The following is a 21,196-nucleotide window of genomic DNA, read 5'->3' on the forward strand; positions in this document are numbered from 1 at the left end:
TTAGGATTCCATCTGATCATTCCAGGGCAGTTTTGTTCTTTTTGAGATAATGTTTTTGATTTCTTTACTTTTTCAAAGTCAAGATATTTACAAAAGAAATATGAAGGGTCAAGCAGGATATACATAATATATCACACATTAAAATATAATTATTGCTCTTCCTCAGTTACTTATTTTGGGACATTTGCAGAACTGTGGAAATCTGTGCAGGTTTTGATTTCAGTGTTCATTTTGCACAGCGGCGCCAGTTCAGAAGCTGAAGATGGTCTCTCAGATGATACACAACTATTGGCTCTTGACAGTTCTCATTGTCAGCACAGGGTTCTTCAGTGTTATTCTCCTCGCTGATGGGTCTTTAGATACAATCCAGGGCTTGCTCCACCAGGGTTAGGAGAAATGAATCCCAGCAGAGTTGAAGGCATGGAGAAGTCTGCAAATTAAACAGTTCAACATATTTCCTTATCTGTACGACACCAAACTTTATTTAATAGTTTATGAGTGGTTATAAAACAATTGGGTTCTATCAAATTATTTAGCTGTTTCTGATTGGACGAGAGACGTTCCATGAGTTGTACAGAACTGCAGAGTAAAATCAAAGAAAGTCTTTCCTCTCATTTAAGGGGACCATTAGTTAAGCAATATAGTGCGAGTGGGGTAGGTAAGGGATATTCCCACGGGTGGTGTTCGGCCGTAGCCACGAGGCCGGAGGCCGAGTGGCGCAGGCAACAACACCCGTGGGAATATCCCTTACCTACCCCACTCGCACTATATTGCTTAACTAATGGTCCCCTTAAATGAGAGGAAAGACTTTCTTTGATTTTACTCTGCAGTTCTGTACACCAGCTTTATCATTATAGTCAAGTCAATATTATTAACTACAAGGTCATGTGATGGATAATAAACTTCTTTAGTGTATTTCACATCAGAAAAGATCAAGTTGATCATGGAATAGAATAACGTTGGAAAAAATCTGACGTTTAGTAGAGTGTGTGTGTATGTGCGTGGGCGCATTCACTGTTGCATCACTTACACCATAAAATCATCTATATCCATTGAACGAGGCCGCTTCTCACTGAATCCTGCCTCTCGGAGAACACTGTCAATTTTGGCGGCGATATTGAAGTCCTGTGGGATGTCCTGTTGAAAGATTTTTAAATGTTTGAACACAAACACACTTTATAATGAAGGGACAATAAATACATTTGATAATGTCTAAAGTGAAAGCCTTACAATGTTGTGCACAGAACAGTGGATTCTGTAATTTTTCTCCAGAAGCTGTTCAACTGCTGTGGACCTGAAAGGAAATGGTAGGAAAATGTATTTGGATATACTCGTAAAAAAAGAAATATATATATATACATACATACATATAAGTGCAGTTGTACTTACTTGAAGGATGCACTGAGTGTCTTGTTCTTCCTCACAAATGCGATTCTAACCAAACCATCCCATTCCTGTTAAATATGGAAGATATATGTACAGACTGTTATTAAATGACAAATGGCTTAAGCAGTAGGCCTTCCCATGACGCACTTGACTGTATGAGGAACACCCAAGTCATGCAGAAAAGCAAACAAGAAGCAAGTCAGAGCATGCCTTTATTGACAAAACAACCTCACTGGTTAATGTTTTAAGTTGGCACGGAACCTTCATGTTCCACATCAAGAGACCAGTATGGTAGATGGAATGAATGGAGACTGACTTGTAATGTTACAAGATAGCCTCACAGCATGCCATGGTGCAATGCACAGAGCATGCCTATTTGCATCACTTGAATGATTTTCTTTTGTATAGAGCCATATCTATTCTTATACACATTTCCCTACACAAACTATCCTGGATGCACCTAATGACAGTCTATTAATAGATCAGGCTCCTCTGCTTCAGAAGGCTACCATTTAGCTATGATTAAGTTTATCTTATGTTATTCACTTTTATACTGTCAAAGAAGAACGATGATTTAGCCAAGACCTTTGCAACAGCAGCTCCATGAGTTTTATTGGAGCGTTAATACTGATGTTCTGTGTAATTCCCCGCCAACAGACATATGGACACAGTATGCAGACAAACAGTTCTTCCATGACTTCAGTGAAGCTTTCATGACAAGCTCATTTTAAGAATTTGAGTGTAATTTCAATCCTCTACTCAGCTGCTTCAACTCATAGCCATGTTCCTTATTAACTTTCCATTGCCTGCATAAGCTTTCCCAATCCCCATCACTGTCCACATGTGACCCCAATCACTACACAGACACCTTTTCCCTTCAAAGGCTCAGGTGAACACTGAAGATAATGGCAGCAACAGGAATGAACAGGACTTACCTGGAAATTAATTGGAGGTGGAGGATTCTTCGGCTCTATCCTAACAACACTGGATTCTACTTTAGGAGGTGGGCGGAAGTTATTTTTTCCCACCTACGTTTCACACACAAAGAAAACTGCATTAACTTGTGAAAATATCTTTATCAATGATTTATCTGTTCATACAATTTAACAATTGAATAACAAAAGTATTGTTCTTATCTGTAAAGTAAATATTAAACACTGACTGATTAAACACTAAAAAAACAAATACCTTCATGAGATGATCTACTCGTGAGAGCAGCTGTGTGTTTATGGAAAGCCTGCAGTACAATTTATCACCGGGCTTGGCCACCAGCCGCATGGCAAACTCCCTCTGGAACATCAGGACTGCACACCTGAGTCAAGCATTCAACATGTTTTACATAGAAGACTACATAGGGAAAATCTGTACCATATAAATGCCTCAAAATTCCCTGTGCTGTGAAGTAATCTCACCTAAAGAAAGGCCGATGAAGCAGTAACTTGAACACAAATGGTGATGAAATCTATAGAGGGGAAAAGGGGTGATGGTCATTGGATGTAGTAGGCTTATATATATGACAAATTATCAAAAAAGGTCAATGCTCCATTGCTGACTATACAAAGCAATTAACATATCCAAATTATTTTAAACAAGCAACCAAATGCTTCACACCTGGTAAGGCAAGTTAGCAACGCAGACGTCAAAAAAGGGCAGTTCTGTCTTCAGGACATCTCCAATCATGATCTGCAGCTTTGTCTGCATTGGTCTGTGAAGAGCAGAGGTTTGTTAGTTCCAGCCAACTCCGCATAAGACCTCTTCTTTTCAGGACCACATACTCCATAGACCTACTAAGGGCGCTTATATGCTACTCCGTACTACACGATTACGGACACATGGGAACGCCTACACGTAGGTGGAACGCCCTCTCCGTACTCTCCGGGGCCCTCGGAGAGCCCTCCCGTGCACCGCTGAAATTCCTGTCGGTCCGTCCTGACGTGCTGTACAGCTACGGATACCACTGTGATTGGTCCGCTACGACATCATTTCCGAACGACATCATTTCCGGAATCTCACATTTCTGGACCTTGCGTTTCCTGTTTCATTCCCTATATATCACAATACCGCCCTATTTAAAACCCACATGAGAGCCAGCATCTGACAGAGTAGTGCCAGAGCCCGGCAGGAGCAGACAGCAATTCAAATATTTTGTCCAAACGACCTTTGGACATATTTATTCATATCATGGGACATATCCAACAGCCTCATTAGAATCTGCATCGACTATGATGCCATCTGACAGAAATATCTCCATACAGTTAATTTCTTTTAAACTTGCTTCATGATGCATTTGCCGCCTGTAATCGCATTGTCACAGCTAGGACACAAACAAATTCCCGCAACAGGAAGAAGGCTGTTAACCTAAATGTGAAGTTATTTTATTCTCAAAAACGCCCGACCCGAGCCCGACAGCAAGTAAAATATTTAGTCCGAACCCCAATGAGTCAATGTCTCAACTGTTCATACTACTGACACATTTACGTACGTTTTTTATGAATAGCCTGCCTTTATTAAACTTGAGCATCAACAGATGAATGCACAGATAAATGCACTGTGAATCCGCATCGACTATGATGCCATCCGACAGAAATATCTCTATACAGTTAATTTCCCCTCATTAAGTGTCGTTTTAAACTCTCCAGATGAGTTTCTTTTTTTTAAACGTTAAGTGCACAAAGTTCGTTATAAAACGATCTACATAGTCCAACAATCGAGGTTTAATCCATAGAATCCGCATTGACTACTAAGCAGAAATATCTCCATACAGTAGATTTCCCCTCGTTTTGTATTGTTTTAAATTCTCCAGATGACAGTTTCTTTTTAACTTCTTCCATGATACCAGTTTGCCTCCTGTAATCGTGTTGTCACAGCTAGGTCATAAACTAATTCTGGCACACAGGAAGAAGGCTATTATCCTAAATGTGATTTATTTTACTCTCAAAAACTAACTTCTGCATTATATGAAGCAGACATGTTCCAGTGTTGGGAAAGTTCACTTTCTACATGAACTAGTTCATTTCATAGTTCACACATTTTAAAATGAACTAGTTCAGTTCATAATTCAAAATTTTGAACTAAGTTCACAGCTCCAAAAAAATGGAGTTCTTTTTTTCAATATGTTGCAAGCTATAATTTTTCTGCAATACCGCTCTCGGCCTCTACGCAATTCGGCGCCAACACATTGTATTTCCTAAAACACACAAAAAACACACAGCTGTCACTCGGCTATTACTGGACCAATACCTTTCAAACTCGGTGATAGTATTCACAACTCATTTGTCCTTCATTCTATCAAATATGATTAAACGGCATATGGTATTGCACCCGTGAGGCAAGCTGAGTAGAGTTTTGTTCAGTTATCTCTCTAGACGCTGTTCTTTACCTGCTCCACCGGGCCTACTCCTACCTGGATGAGCCGGGAAGTCATGTGAGGATCATGTTCTTCGACTTTTTGAGCGCTTTTAACACCATCCAGCCTCTCTTACTTGGAGAGAAGCTCGAAAGGATGGGGGTGGATCCCTTCTTTACATCCTGGATTAAAAACTACCTGACAGAACGGCCGCAGTTTGTCAGACTGGGGAGCTGTGCCTCTGATATAGTTGTGAGCAGCACTGGGGCTCCGCAGGGGACTGTGCTGGCTCCGTTCCTGTTCACCCTCTACACGTCAGACTTCATCTACAATTCTGAGTCCTGTCACGTCCAGAAATATTCTGACGACACGGCTATAGTGGCGTGTGTGAGGGAGGAGCAGGAGGGGGAGTACAGGGACCTGATAAGAGCCTTCGGCGACTGGAGCGAGAGGAACGGCCTTCTTCTGAACACCAGCAAGACCAAGGAGTTGGTCATTGACTACCGTAGGTCTAAGCCACATCTGCAGCCTATTAACATCCAGGGCAAGGACATCGCGGTGGTGCAGACCTACAAGTTCCTGGGGGTGCATCTGGACGACAAGCTGAACTGGTCGGCTAACGCAGGTGCACTATACAAAAAGGGACAGAGCAGGTTGTTCTTCCTGAGGAAACTCAGGTCCTTTGATGTATGCAAGGAGATGCTGCTCATGTTCTATCAATCAGTTATGGCGAGCGTGCTCTTCTATGCTGCAGTCTGCTAGGGAGGCAACATGTCTAAGAGGGACACTGGGCGGCTGGACAGGCTGGTCAGAAGGGCGGGCTCAGTGGTGGGGCTGAATCTGGACTCACTGGGGACTGTGGTGGAGAGACGGATGCGGAGCAAGCTCTTTGCCATCATGGGCAATGTTAACCACCCTCCACCATATCCTGGCAGGACAGTAAAGCAGCCTCCGTAGCGGCTCAACACGCTACGTTCACGGACTGAGCGACACAGGAGGTCCTTTGTCCCAGCTGCCATAAAACTAAAACTATAACTATATGACTACACTGTTTTGCACTATATTATACACTCTACATCCTACACTGTACATAACTGTATTGTATTGTTTGTTTGTATTGTATTGTCTGTATATATTGTTTGTAATTATTGTAAATATGAGAGAGCTGTAAGACACCAGAATTTCCCCACGGGATTAATAAAGTATTTATCTATCTATCTATCTATCTATCTAGACTGATTACTGACCAACCTTCCACCTTTGAATAATGTAACTTATAAACACTTCGTTTTAAAGCGCTGTGGCCATCCTTAAAAAAATTGTCAATAAATGAACTTCACCATCATGTGAAGCAGACACGTTGACTTCACTACTTAAGATGTTTTAAATATGGAATGCTTTATCGCGCAGGCCGCAGTTTCTCAATTTGCCAAGATGCTGATTATGGATTATCCGTGTGCTCTGCCCTGCTATTGTTTCTAACAATACAATATTTCTTTGTTTGAGTGTGGTTGTTTAGTGCGATGGGGGTGTATTATCGTTACTGTCTATAAAGGAAGGCATTGCAACGGGAAAATCTCCTGCTCATCTCCATTTGCGCCCCACCTGTCACGTCTCTGCGACCCACCAGTTGGGCTCTCCCCACACTATATTATTATTTTAGGAATTGATACACATGAAGTGCAGGTCAAGGCAAAGGGTAGTGATGGATAAAGTTTTCTATAAAAAACAAGTGAAGTCTTTCATTCTCACTTTCCACTCTAAAACTATGAACTGAACTGAACAGCCACAAGGGCCTCTGACACAACTGGAATGCTCTTCTAGGCCAATTGATACTTACGTGCACTGTACTCTCTTTTGAAGTTCAGCGACCAGTCTTGTGTCCAACTCACAGGCTACAACCTGATGAGACAGTACATTAGCAAGTTGGAGGTTCAAAAAGTTTCAGACAACCATCACATTGAGGCAGTCTACAGAGAAAGTCTCCAGTACCTTTTTTGCTTTCTCCAGGAGTTTTACCGTCATGTTACCAGTTCCAGGCCCAACTTCCAGCACCACATCTGTCGGTCGAATAGCAGCCTGCAAATTCAGTCACTTAATTTGCATATCCAAACTCCAAGGTATAAGTGTCACATCAATTTTGATATAAATGAATTGGCGACATTCTGCATCAACACTGAACATCTAACTTATACAAAAACCCACCTTTTCAATAATCCCGTTGACAATCAGAGGATTTTTCAAGATGTGTTGGCCAATGCCGGTATTGAACATAATACCTGTAGTGATAATACAAGTATGTAACAACACATGAACACAGAACCAATATGACTAACTTCACCCAAATAAACAACGGATTTAGTACACTTCCCTAACCCTTAGTTAACTGATGTACAATGTCGACATTTAGTGTCATTAACAGAAGTAACGAACAGATCTGTTTACATAAGCAAGCTGATATGATTGCAAATCTTTCCGAACCCATTCATACTAATTCTGAAGCAGGATCTCTGTTTTAGGATTATTTCTACTCCAAAACATAAAAGGTTTGTCGCCTTGGCTATCGATAGCAAACGTTGTACTATCAACTGCTCATTAATGTTCATCGGACAAGCAACAACAGCTGAAGCTACATTAACCAACCTTGGCTTCTGACCTCCTGATGCTGTCGAGATTTTTTGTCGGCTTTTACTTTAGGCATTTTGAAAGTTTTTGCGATATTCCTGGGCTGAGTAGAAGGTCCTCCCGCACACGTGTTTACAAGCGACAGGAAGAGCCTATCGACTTCTCAACGTTGATGCTTGAATATGATATATAGCGCCATCTACCGTTGGGATGACTATACTATCACAGACATTAGGATGCTGTCTATCAGTGACGTTATAAGGACTTCGTGTCTATGGAACATACCTGGCCAGATAAGGACTTTCACCATACACACAAGTTTCCATTAGGCAAGTTAATGAATTATGCATAGGCCTGAAAGTACAGTTGCCCAAAGTCAACATTTCATGCAACAATAATAACATTATCTTTATTATCACTGTTATACAATTTGTGTGCATTAACTACCGTTTTCCAGACGTAAAGTATTGCATATTGCAACAAAACAAAATTGGAGACTACCCTATACCTTTACTATTTAAGTATATTGATATTGAAGGTCTAAAATACCATACCCTTCACAAACATTAGTCTAACATAAAAGACAATTTCTATGTTTTTTTTCTCTGAAGCAGAAAAAACAAGCATTTTTCCTTGTATTGTTTGTGGGAAATTATGCTAATGATTATGATTTGTGGGATTTCCCACTGCAAGGAATGTAAAAATGTTGCATGGAGTGCATGTAAAGAATTGGACATTTTTTATTGGATATTGTGGAGATGTAGGAGGAAAAAGGGTTACAAGAACTAAAAACAAATACTCACAATTGAAATTAAAACATGCAATTTCATGACCTGCTCAAGTGAATACAGCATATCTTTCAGAGTTTATACCTAAAGCATACACTGATGGGGATATGTACAATTTAAAACACTGCAGTTGAAAAAAAATATTTACACATACTACGTTTATATCTAACTAGACTTTAAATATTTCATCCACACACACACACACACACACACACACACACACACACACACACTTTTGCCACGTTGTGTTGACACACAACAGGTTTCCCCTCATTTCTTCAATTTGGAATGCTTTCCAATCCCATTGCAATGTCTCTTAATTTTGGATTATCCATCCAATTCACCCTGGTGGCAAGGAGTATCCCCTGTAGAGAAAAGTCAAAACATCAAAAAGACACAAATCTATATTTGACAAAACAAGTAATCAGATTGAAATGGGACTTAATTCACTAATAAAAAAAAATGTAAAATCAGATTTATTTTAATAGATCAATTAGCTTTGTCAACTACTTCAAATGTGAGGTGAAGGGGAGTTTAAAATAACTTGGTGCAAGTATGCTTTCATCCAACATATGCCATACCCTTAGAATGTTCTGAGATACAGCTATGATCTTCTGGTGTTTCTCCACCACCGTGTCAGCTTTCTCCATGGTACGCCTCTCCGCCTCACCCTGATTCTCCCTCATCTTCTTCAGCTCAGCCATCTCCTGCATCTTCTTCTTTATGAGCACTTTCAGATCTTACAAAGAAATAGTATTACCTAGTTATTACTCAGTTACCCTGTATTATGCCTTTTGATTTGTTTTCAGAATGGATTCATTAAATGAATTAATACTGCAGTGCTTCAGAACAAAAAGAACTACTGCCCATCATGTCCTGTGCCCATTGAAAATAGTAAATGTGTAACAGCGTTACATAGTATTACAAATAGAACCTTGATGCAGCAATATTACCAAGCCTTTCTTTCTGTAGGTCTGTGATTTGGTCCTGAAGTTCACGGGACTCCTACAATAACAGAAAAGAGAAATACTGTCAACACACAAGTCACACTTGTATATTATTGTTGGATGAGATTGGAGAGCTTTAGTTATCCAGGTTATCTAGGATTTACAGGTATAAATAATGTAAATCACCTTTAAATTGACACATTCCCATTTCTTCGACTCCCTTCTGACACTACAACCAGAATTAATTTGGATAACACTCAGTTATTGTTCATTCACCTGCTGAAGTTTTCGTATTCTTCCAAATCCACTTAAACTGTGTTGAGCCAACATCTTCATTTCCCTGTAAAAAAATCTTTAATTAGATCACCTTATTGTTTTAATTCTTGATGTTTTCATACCCTGCATTTACACATCTGGGAAAAGAAAAATAAGTGCTTGCTTACTCTGAATTTCCATCATTCTGGGTTAGCTTGGTAGTGATGGCGTTCCAGACTTGCATCCTGGATTGATGGACAGATTGCTCATTTATAAACACCAGGTGGTTGTATGCTATGGTTTCCAAACTCTGTGTTACACTGTGTAAATGCTGCAATGCTTCTATTCTAGTGCTGAAACAACACAGGCATGAACACATTCCTGTGCAAACAGGGTGGAAAAAGTACTCTGTTTGTGGGTAAAGAAACTTTTTTCTTCAAGGACAAAATGTTCCGCCTCACAGACGGAAAATAATTCACAGCACAGTTGAGTTTAACATTGCAGTTCTTCTCTGTTCAATTATTCACAATTTGCTAAGAAGTATGGTTTAGGGATCTTGACCATGTCCCAAGTGGAAGTCTGTGGTGAGGAGGGGACTGACAACAGCAGCCATCAGTGAATGTGACCAGTTATGGACTACACTGAACAGTTTGAGTTTGAGGTACGTATAAAGATGGACAATAGTAGCTGGCAGCGGTGCCATATTCTCCATTGGTACCTGTTCAAGGCCAGTGTTTTGTTGAATAGTTTTGTTCTAGCTTCGTCCACTCCCTCCTCCAACGTTGATCTGAGAATGTGTACAAACAATGTATTTACTGGTCAATATTACATATTCTACACTCGAGTGACATATCTAGTTCAGAGAGTCGAAATAAATACACTTACATATCTGCATCATCACCAACCAGTCTCTTATTACTTCCTGTGTATGAGATGTTAATATAATAAGCATGTACATTTCTTCCATCAAGGGCCAATTTAACTTTAAAGAGGCTCTTGAACAGCTTGTTCTCGTGAACAAAAAACTGGATCATATATATACAGACGTGGACAAAATTGTTGGTACCCTTCATTTAAAGAAGGAAAAACCCACAATTGTCACTGAAATAACTTGAAACTGACAAGCTCCAGTTTTGTCTCGTCTGTCCAAAGGACATTCTCCCAGAAGCCCTCTCGCTTGTCAATATGCATTTTGGCAAATTCCAGTTTCGCTTTTATATGATTTGCTTTCAACAGTGGTGTCCTCCTCGGTCGACTTTGGCTCAAACAGCGACTGATGGTGCGATCTGGCACTTATGTACCTTGACCTTGGAGTTCACCTCTAATCTCTTTGGAAGTTGTTCTGGGCACATTGGTTACCATTTGTATTATCCGTCTCTTCAATTTGTCATCAATTTTCCTCTTGCAGCCACGTCCAGGGAGGTTGGCTACAGTCCCCTGGACCTTAAACTTCTGAATAATATGTGCAACTGTTGTCACAGGAATATCAAGCTGCTTGGAGATGGTCTTATAGCCTTTACCGTTAACATGCTTGTCTATAATTTTCTTTCTAATCTCCTGAGACAACTCTGTCCTTAGCTTTCTGTGGTCCATGTTCAGTGTGGTACACACCATGATGCCAAACACCACAGTGACTACTTTTCACCCTTTAAATAGGCAGACTGACTGATTACAAGTTTGAAGAAGCCTGTAATGCTAATTAGAGGACACACCTTAGTTTAACATGTCTCTATGGTCAAATTATTTTACATCTTTTCTAGGGGTACCATCATTTTTGTCCAGGCCAATTTAATTCGGTTTTTTTTAAATTATTTATTATTCTGTTGAACCACAATTCAAAAGCAATGTCTGATTTTCATTAGTTCATTTTCAGTATTTTTTTTAATTTATTATTACTTTTGTCAGTTTCAAGTTATTTTAGTGACCATTGTGGCTTTTTCTTCCTTTAACGCAAGGGTACCAACAATTTTGTCCACGTCTGTATATATATATATATTAATGCATCGTTCCATACCTAAATTGGCCTGTACCCTCATTTCAAAACATTGGTTTGAGATAGTCTCCTTCATCCTGAGGGAAAAAAGATTTTTAAAAAGGTGTTTAAATTCTGCGAATCAAGCACCGTATTACCATAAAACACACATACATTCTTAAGTTACGTTGTGATAAATTACTACATGTAAAAGTTACGTGTTAATAACAAAAATTATACGGTAACATAAATACCTCACTAAATCAATGGCTGTTACTGTATCTGGGATGGTGGCAGGTGAGCAGCCGTTGAATGCTCCAGTTTCATTATTTGGTGAAACACCTTCAAGCTGTTTACAGACGTCCATTGTGGCCTGCTAGAAACATCATTCAAGACATGTAAACAACCCTTCGACATTATCTAGCGAGCCAAGTTGTGTAATGAACCGTGGCTGGCAAACAAATGAGAGAATCTAACTTAAGTTAGCAACCCAGAAAGACAATTGGCCAGAATCGTTGCCTGTCTATGTTTGTCTCTTTCGACATTATCGAGGTTTTGAAAATATTTCAATAGACTTAACTTGGAAAACTACGAATTACTTGTAAGTAAATATTCTCTGGCTACCATCGTTTTTCAGATAAGGTTATTTCTTGACTATGATAGCAGATTGTTCGCTGGCTCCTGTGAGTTAATGTTAGCCAGCTGACCTAAACGTTGTCAGCAAAAAAACAAATCCTAAAAGCCACAGTTTGCAAGCACAACAAAATCCTTGTTAAACGTACCGATATCTGTAGCTCGGAAAAAGAGTTAAACTTATATAACCAATTCCAGAAGTGTAGAACGACAAAGATAGCCGACAGAGCTAATTCACAACTCAAAATCTACCGCCAGGAAATGCAAACACAAACCACGTGACGCAAAGCAGCCATAGCCCATCGTCAGAGTAAAGTAAAGGTTAGTGGTGTCGGTGCCGGTCGGTGGTCATGGCTCTGCCATAGGAAAAGTCGCTTTAGTCGTCGTATCATTTTTTAGGTAAATGTAACTGACTTTATTAATGCACTATTTATTTGGAATTTCCCCGCTGTGGACAATAAACATTTGCTTTAAGGTAGCAATCATGACAGGTCGATGAGATTATAGTCTTGTGGTAATTAGATGTATTTGTGCTTGGTAAACTGATATTGAAAGTGGCTTGCTAAAATAACGTTAACGTTTGTTAACTAACACATTTGTTTGAATATGTCGATTACCCCCAGATATAATAGCTACCGTTAGTGCTCAGTCTGGATGCTGCGGGTAAATATCTTTACAGGGTTTATAATCTTACTGAAGGTTTGGATAAGTACTCTTTTATAGCTATCTAAGCTTGTTAGCCAACCATTTGTGTTAGCTTAATGCCTTCACCCTTGAGGATTTGAGGATTGCTTTCTATCCTTTTGTTCAAGGCCTGTCTGATCTGGGGCGGCATGTCAGCGCATCTAGCTATAGACTAACCGCATCCCCAGCATCCATCGGGTGCTATACCATAAGCCATACCATCACAATCTGCCGCAACTAGCTGACCGAATTTGCCCTCTAAGTATACTTCTTGACAACAGCTCCATCTTCAGGTTCTAAGACAACATTGTTTAACCCGGAAGAAGAATTACGAGGTCGCCATGGGAAGCAAAGTTAGTGGAAAGATGGCTGCCGCCGGACGGGTCGTTCAGGTAAGTAATTGGGGAAACGTTTAAAACATTTATTTATGATACTCACTGTGATTCCTTTAGTTATTGTGACTGAATGTATATCTACTGTTTAAAACTGTGTTGTTTACATGGTCACAAACCCTTTACTTGACGCTTATTTTATGTATTTGTCAGTGTCTAAATGTCCTTGTCACACAGGCTAACTTAACTTTAGTTGACTGTTACTAGCCAGCGAGCTATGTCTGATTTGACCTCATTAGATTCGTAAAATAGTCAGCAGGTAACATGGTTACTGTCATGTTATAACGCTTGGTTTTTCCTGCACTGTTATGTTCAGGAGAAAGCCACACTGGTATATAACCTGTACCCAAGACTTCACTGTTCAAGTAAATTATCTGACGGCTTTACTTAATGACATTAGTTACCGCTAGCTAAAATATAGTTCCGTTCTGCTAGCAACGATAACCCACAATAACCCCAGGAAGTAAAACGAAACGAGGAAGTAAAATGAGTTTGTTGTATCAAATGAAAGGTTTTTACAACAAACAACCCTGTTAATCGACTGGGTAATATAAAAACCTTTTATATGCAACGAGTTTTATTGTTCCATTTGTCCTAATGATCGGGAAAATAGTTAAAAGCGTGTTTGAAAGTTATAGTAGCCTATTTGTCATTATAAAGTCCTAATCTGTCTACTCGCTAGATCAGACTTTATAATGGTATTTTGTTAACTGTGCATTATATTAACTTGATTTAAAACAAGGTAAGATATAGTGAGTTAATTTTAAGCGTACAGGATACTTTGATAATGACTAAGATGTAGCTGAAAATTGACAATTAATATTACTTTCATAGTAACATCAAAATGGGTTAAAAACGATTCACTGATGTTACAAAAGTATGATTTTCTTGTTTAAATATAGGGAACACTGACTAAACAGGCATCATTGTAAATATTGTAGTAAGAAACAGTAAAACACACAACAATCTGCTGATAAAAGGATTATGTCTTCAATAAAGTTGGTTGAACATGTTCAGAACACTGTAAAGAAAGGGTAAAATATGTTTAGCAGTCATTATTCTGGTCATTCACTGTGAAAAAACACTTGACACACAGATCACACAGGCGAAAATGCATTATCTTCAATGGCAGGGTATTGCCATGTGACATGTATCACTCTTTGCTGATGAAACTAAAGATTGTGTCTCAATGAAAGGGGGGTGGAATATGTTTAGGACATTCCAAACATTAAATAAAATGTGTGAAGTAGTTGAGATTTACGTCCCTGAATGCTCCACAATACTTTAAACATAGGTGATCAGACAGGCGAAAATGCATTATCTTCAATGGTAGGGCCATGTGACATGTATCGCTCTTTGCTGAAAAAACTAAAGATTGTGTCTCAATGAAAGGGGGGTGGAATATGTTCAGGACACTCCAAACATTAAATAAAATGTGTGAAGTAGTTGAGATTTACGTCCCTGAATGCTCCACAATACTTTAAACATAGGCCTACACACAGGCGAAAATGCAGTCTTCAATGGCAGGGCCATGTGACATGTATCACTCTTTGCTGAAAAAACTAAAGATTGTGTCTCAGTGAAAGGGGGGTGGAATATGTTCAGGACACTCCAAACATTAAATAAAATGTGTGAAGTAGTTCAGATTTACGTCCCTGAAGGCTCCACAATACTTTAAACATAGGTGATCAGACAGGCGAAAATGCATTAACTTCAATGGCAGGGCCATGTGACATGTATCGCTCTTTGCTGAAAAAACTAAAGATTGTGTCTCAATGAAAGGGGGGTGGAATATGTTCAGGACACTCCAAACATTAAATAAAATCTGTAAAGTAGTTGAGATTTACGTCCCTGAAGGCTCCACAATACTTTAAACATAGGCCTACACACAGGCGAAAATGCATTGTCTTCAATGGCAGGGCCATGTGACATGTATCACTCTTTGCTGAAAAAACTAAAGATTGTGTCTCAGTGAAAGGGGGGTGGAATATGTTCAGGACACTCCAAACATTAAATAAAATGTGTGAAGTAGTTCAGATTTACGTCCCTGAAGGCTCCACAATACTTTAAACATAGGCCTACACACAGGCGAAAATGCATTATCTTCAATGGCAGGGCCATGTGACATGTATCACTCTTTGCTGAAAAAACTAAAGATTGTGTCTCAATGAAAGGGGGGTGGAATATGTTCAGGACACTCCAAACATTAAATAAAATGTGTGAAGTAGTTGAGATTTACGTCCCTGAATGCTCCACAATACTTTAAACATAGGTGATCAGACAGGCGATAATGCATTGTCTTCAATGGTAGGGCCATGTGACATGTATCACTCTTTGCTGAAAAAACTAAAGATTGTGTCTCAATGAAAGGGGGGTGGAATATGTTCAGGACACTCCAAACATTAGATAAAATGTGTGAAGTAGTTGAGATTTACGTCCCTGAAGGCTCCACAATACTTTAAACATAGGCCTACACACAGGCGAAAATGCATTAACTTCAATGGCAGGGCCATGTGATACGTATGACACTTTGCTGATTAAACTAAAGATTGTGTCTCAATGAAAGGGGGGTGGAATATGTTCAGGACACTCCAAACATTAAATAAAATGTGTGAAGTAGTTCAGATTTGCGTCCCTGAAGGCTCCACAATACTTTAAACATAGGTGATCAGACAGGCGAAAATGCATTATCTTCAATGGCAGGGCCATGTGACATGTATCACTCTTTGCTGAAAAAACTAAAGAATGTGTCTCAATGAAAGGGGGGTGGAATATGTTCAGGACACTCCAAACATTAAATAAAATGTGTGAAGTAGTTGAGATTTACGTCCCTGAATGCTCCACAATACTTTAAACATAGGTGATCAGACAGGCGAAAATGCATTATGTTCAATGGCAGGGCCATGTGACACGTACGTTTAAAGTATTGTGGAGCACTCAGGGACGTAAATCTCAACTACTTCACACATTTTATTTAATGTTTGGAGTGTCCTGAACATATTCGACCCCCCTTTCATTGAGACACAATCTTTAGTTTTTTCAGCAAAGTGTCATACGTATCACATGGCCCTGCCATTGAAGGTAATGCATTTTCGCCTGTGTGTAGGCCTATGTTTAAAGTATTGTGGAGCCTTCAGGGACGCAAATCTGAACTACTTCACACATTTTATTTAATGTTTGGAGTGTCCTGAACATATTCCACCCCCCTTTCATTGAGACACAATCTTTAGTTTTTTCAGCAAAGAGCGATACATGTCACATGGCCCTGCCATTGAAAATAATGCATTTTCGCCTGTCTGATCACCTATGTTTAAAGTATTGTGGAGCCTTCAGGGACGCAAATCTGAACTACTTCACACATTTTATTTAATGTTTGGAGTGTCCTGAACATATTCCACCCCCCTTTCATTGAGACACAATCTTTAGTTTTTTCAGCAAAGAGCGATACATGTCACATGGCCCTGCCATTGAAAATAATGCATTTTCGCCTGTCTGATCACCTATGTTTAAAGTATTGTGGAGCCTTCAGGGACGCAAATCTGAACTACTTCACACATTTTATTTAATGTTTGGAGTGTCCTGAACATATTCCACCCCCCTTTCATTGAGACACAATCTTTAGTTTTTTCAGCAAAGAGTGATACATGTCACATGGCCCTGCCATTGAAGATAATGCATTTTCGCCTGTCTGATCACCTATGTTTAAAGTATTGTGGAGCCTTCAGGGACGCAAATCTGAACTACTTCACACATTTTATTTAATGTTTGGAGTGTCCTGAACATATTCCACCCCCCTTTCATTGAGACACAATCTTTAGTTTTTTCAGCAAAGAGTGATACGTGTCACATGGCAATACCCTGGCATTGGAGATAATCCCTTTTCACCTGTGTGATCTGTGTGTCAAGTGTTTTTTCACAGTGAATGACCAGAATAATGACTGCTAAACATATTTTACCCTTTCTTTACAGTTCTGAACAAGTTCAACCAACTTTAATGAAGGCATAATCCTTTTATCAGCATAATGGGGTGTGTTTTACTTTTTCTTAATACAATATTGTCTGTTTAGTCATTGTTCATTATATTAAAACAAGAAAACCATACTTTTGTAACATCAGTGAATCGTTTTTAACCCATTTTGATGTTACTATGAAATTAATATCTCTGATAGTTTAAGAAAACACGGGGCTAATAAGGGACTTTTATTTTGAAAAATCGTAACCGGAAGTCGCTCGAGCTCATTTGCCTATAGTTGCTCACTGAACGCTGCTCTAAAATATACCTTATCTAAAAATAACTTAGGCAGCGGTTGAGATGGATGAAAACAATGTGACATTCCCGCTCAAGAGAGTACTCCACTAATTATAATGGCACACTGTCATTTGCCCAGGATATACATTTGTTATGAACGTATCAGATAGATTAATAAAGGATTCTGTTGTATGGTTGTATTTTTCAGGCCGTGCGACCACACGCACCTTTAATAAAATTCCCCAATCGAAAAGGCACGCCAAGACCAAGTGGTGAGTTATGAAATAATAGTTAAGCACAATGCCTTAAATGTCTCAGCCAGGGCATTTAATTTGCTTTATGTAGGGCTCAGACAGTTTTCTACTTAATATTCTGAGATCGTCAAATAGTTTGGAATACCAGGCTGGTTTTACATTTGGATGGCCTTCAGAAATTGACACACTGGATCTCTCTGCCAAGTATTCAACAACTAAAGTTTCAACACAGTCCAACTGTTTCAACCAATCAGGAAGGTTTCTGAAATTGAATCCCCTTGGTTGACTACTTTGATCCTGGCAAAATATACTAGGCATTAATAATAATAATGCTTTTCATGTCAGGGTGGGAGTTCAATTAACCATGTGCAATTTGTTTTCTATGAACAGCTGAAGAAGCACTGAAAATGATAGTAGCCAGTCCTGCCCCAGCAACTTCTCCAGTGTCAGCACCATCACCACCAGTACTACCACCGTCAAGACCACCTGGACTTGTTAGTCGATTACCTGGTATCCCAGATACTGTTGCCACAGCTAGAGATTTTCCACCAAGGTATCGCAGGAGGGTACTTGCAGATGAAGAAATGGAGTACATTCAGGTCAGTGCATGGGGTGCTGTTTTGGTGTTCTGTGTTTTTAATATGGAAATTGTTAACAACCTGGCAAACATTGCCTCTTCTCTCTTTTCTGCACGAGGTAGAACAATAATTACATTTGCATTTTACATTGATTAGAAATGGCATTACTTTCAGTTAAATGGCTATCCATCATACTTATAAAGGGTTGTTATTTTTGTCAAAATAACCTATCCTATGTATGTACAGTACCAGTCAAAAGTTTAGACACACCTTCTAATTTTTTGAGAAGTTTTTTCTTTACTTTTATTATTTTCTACATGGTAAATAACACCTTTTTTGTTTAGTACATCATTCCATATGTGTTCTTTCGTAGTTTAAATGTCTTCAGTATTAATCTACAATGTAGAAAATAATAAAAGTGAAGAAAACACCTTTTGACTGGAACTGTATGTGTGTACAGTGGGGGAAAAAAGTATTTGAACCCCTGCCGATTTCGCAAGTTTGGCCACTTGCAAAGAAATGTGTGATCTATATTTGTAATAGTAGGTGTATTTTAACAGTGAGAAGCAGAATATCAATAAAAAAAATCCAGAAAACTGCATTTTATAACATTTATGACTTAATTTGCATTTGATGCGGAAAGTAAGTATTTGAACCCCTAGCAAAACATGACTTAGTACTTGGTGGAATAACCCTTGTTGGCAAGCACAGACGTCAGACTTTTCTTGTAGTTGGTCACCAGGTTTACACACATCTCAGGAGGGATTTTGGTCCACTCCTCTTTGCAGATCCTCTCCAAATCCTTAAGGTTGCGTTTTCAATGGGAGGGAATGAGGGAATGAGGTTCAAGCCCAATATTCCACATTACATGGCCCCATCCATAGTCCCCTTGATGCAGTGGAGTCGTCCTGTACCCTTGGCAGAGAAACAGCCCCAAAGCATAATGTTTCCACCTCCATGCTTGACGGTGGGGATGGTGTCATATTCAGCATTCTTCCCTCTCCAAACGCGGCAAGTCGAGTTGATGCCAAAGAGCTTGATTTTGGTCTCATCTGACCACATCCTGTCTCCCAATCCTCCTTAGAATCATTTAAGTGTTCATTGGCAAACTTCAGACGGCCCTGTACATGTGCTTCCTTGAGCAGGGGGACCTTGCGAGTTCTGCAGTACTTCAAACCATTACGGCGTAGTGTGTTGCCAATGGTTTTCTTGGTGACTGTGGTCCCAGCTGCCTTGAGATCATTCACAAGCTCCTCCTGTGTAGTTCTGGGGTTATTCTGCACCTTTCCGATGATCACCGATACCGCACGAGGGGATATCTTGCATGGAGCCCCAGACCTAGAGTGATTGACAGTTGTTTGATGTTGCTTCCATTTACGAATAAGCGCACCAATAGTTGTCTGCTTCTCACCAAGCTGCTTGCCGATGGTTTTGTAACCCATTCCAGCCTTGTGCAGGTCTACAATCTTATCTCTGACGTCCTTGGTCAACTCTTTGGTCTTGCCCATGGTGGTGAGGTTGAAGGTGTGAAGTATGATTCTTTAGACAGGTTTCTTTTATACACGTCACCAGTTGAGATCAGGTGTACCTTGTTAGGCCTAATGAGGACTAATCTGTGTGCTTCTTGGGCACATAACTGGTCATTGGCAGCCAGAATTCTTGCTGTTTGCTTGGGGGTTCAAATACTTATTTTCTGCATCAAATACAAATAAAGTCATAAATGTTATAAAATGCAGTTTTCTGGATTTGTTTGTTGATACTCTATTTCTCACTGTTAAAATACACCTACCATTACAATTATAGATCACACATTTCTTTGCAAGTGGTCAAACTTGTGAAATCGGCAGGGGTTCAAATACTTATTTTCCCCACTGTATATGGTCTGGTGATGAAAATTATGTTTTGTTATTTTCTGACTTAACATTACCTGTGGTATATGAAAAAAAAATAAGTATAGGTCATGTTGGCCACCAACACAGCATTCTTCTGATACAGTCAAGAAAAAACAGGGTTGGACTTGATTTGGACTAAGAACCTTGAAGGTTCAGTGTACTATATATTAAATACTATGTGTGATTATCTTCTGTGAAGTACTTCCACCTGTCATAGAAAGACTAAGATTGTAAATGTTATGCTCTAGGCAAAACTTACATGTGTGCAGCAGCCCTTAATGTGAGCTCATCAGGTTATCGTAGGTGAAAATACTTGCATCATCAAGACTGTTGTGTGCTGCCCTTACAGATTTTAGATACATTTACGTAAGATAGTCATCTACTTGTAAGGTTGAGTTCAGTATGCCATGTAAATACATTACCATGTCTATGGGAATCAAAGCAAGGCTGCTAGACTGCTATTCTGTGGCTAACCTGCGTTTTCTCCGTTCTTTTCACAGCGCGGTGGGCCAGAGTGACACCAAGAATCAGCAATATCTACCAGAGTCCTTACTTGTTCATTTTTGTTTTTCCGTTTAATGTTGTTGCCTAATTTTATTCCTCAACATATGAGGGCTTTGCTGCCACGTTTCATCTTACAAAACACAGAGAAAAAGAACATAATTCAATTTTTATTTGTGAAAATGTACATAATAATATTTTAAGAGATGTAGATATTTTACTGGATTGTTTTACTCATTGATTTATGGACTGTGTTCTCCCACCTGAATCTTAACCAAGCAGAGGTTAAATATCTTTCAGTATATGGTGACAGTCCTGTTCTGGGAAAAGACAAAGTTCAGTTCTCTCAGAAGTACATCGTACATCTCTGCTCATCATCCAAAGATGCTTTGTGTGTAATTGCACAAGTTGCTTATTATTACTCACTCCCAGTTAGCTAATTTTGAACCCAAGCCAGTCCAACTAAGTAAGACAGGTAGAAAATATCAGCATGTACTGTAAGCAGTCCTACTTCTGCTGGAAGAATAATAGACTGAATGTGGTCATGCTGGGACTTCACTATTAAAGTATTTAATATGATTTGAGTGTGCTCCAGTTATTTGGGTAGGCCGAAGATGTTTCTGTGTGTCCCCAAAATACAGTACAGGTGTACTACTTTAAACTTTGGACAAGATTGGGCCTATCAATCACATTT

General features: G+C 39.4%; 3 protein-coding genes across 6 annotated transcripts; 1 reads left to right on the top strand and 2 right to left on the bottom strand.

The window, feature by feature from the left end:
* Window positions 1-50: 50 nt before the first annotated feature.
* Window positions 51-7,536, bottom strand: dimt1l (DIM1 dimethyladenosine transferase 1-like (S. cerevisiae)). The gene is made up of 12 exons (XM_012828593.3): window positions 7,376-7,536; window positions 6,938-7,011; window positions 6,725-6,811; window positions 6,573-6,634; window positions 2,998-3,091; window positions 2,799-2,848; window positions 2,575-2,698; window positions 2,322-2,414; window positions 1,390-1,454; window positions 1,231-1,294; window positions 1,031-1,137; window positions 51-430 (listed from the first exon to the last, which is right to left on the bottom strand). Exons 1-12 carry the CDS (start codon window positions 7,431-7,433, stop codon window positions 388-390), a joined length of 921 nt encoding a protein of 306 aa, XP_012684047.1. The 5' UTR covers window positions 7,434-7,536; the 3' UTR covers window positions 51-387.
* Window positions 7,537-8,046: 510 nt separating this feature from the next.
* cenph (centromere protein H) lies at window positions 8,047-12,382 on the bottom strand. Of its 2 annotated transcripts, none has more exons than XM_042708264.1 (10): window positions 12,102-12,382; window positions 11,574-11,692; window positions 11,362-11,417; window positions 10,233-10,269; window positions 10,066-10,134; window positions 9,536-9,592; window positions 9,369-9,432; window positions 9,099-9,150; window positions 8,727-8,884; window positions 8,047-8,510 (listed from the first exon to the last, which is right to left on the bottom strand). In XM_042708264.1, the coding sequence occupies exons 2-10, from the start codon at window positions 11,684-11,686 to the stop codon at window positions 8,424-8,426; spliced, it is 693 nt and encodes a 230-aa protein (XP_042564198.1). In that variant the 5' UTR covers window positions 11,687-11,692; window positions 12,102-12,382; the 3' UTR covers window positions 8,047-8,423. The 2 variants fall into 2 exon arrangements, with proteins under 2 accessions (XP_042564198.1, XP_012684048.1); XM_012828594.3 differs by having other exon boundaries at window positions 8,052-8,510; window positions 11,574-11,695.
* Window positions 12,252-21,081, top strand: mrps36 (mitochondrial ribosomal protein S36). 3 transcript variants are annotated; one of them, XM_031570596.1, is made up of 5 exons: window positions 12,252-12,337; window positions 12,930-13,028; window positions 17,486-17,549; window positions 17,922-18,130; window positions 20,502-21,081. In XM_031570596.1, exons 2-5 carry the CDS (start codon window positions 12,978-12,980, stop codon window positions 20,517-20,519), a joined length of 342 nt encoding a protein of 113 aa, XP_031426456.1. In that variant the 5' UTR covers window positions 12,252-12,337; window positions 12,930-12,977; the 3' UTR covers window positions 20,520-21,081. The 3 variants fall into 3 exon arrangements, with proteins under 3 accessions (XP_031426456.1, XP_012684050.1, XP_012684052.1); XM_012828596.2 differs by having other exon boundaries at window positions 12,263-12,351; window positions 12,918-13,028; XM_012828598.2 differs by having other exon boundaries at window positions 12,263-12,351.
* The last annotated feature ends 115 nt before the right edge of the window (window positions 21,082-21,196 follow it).

Source organism: Clupea harengus, chromosome 7 (genome assembly GCF_900700415.2).
Source record: "Clupea harengus chromosome 7, Ch_v2.0.2, whole genome shotgun sequence".
NCBI lineage: Eukaryota > Metazoa > Chordata > Actinopteri > Clupeiformes > Clupeidae > Clupea > Clupea harengus.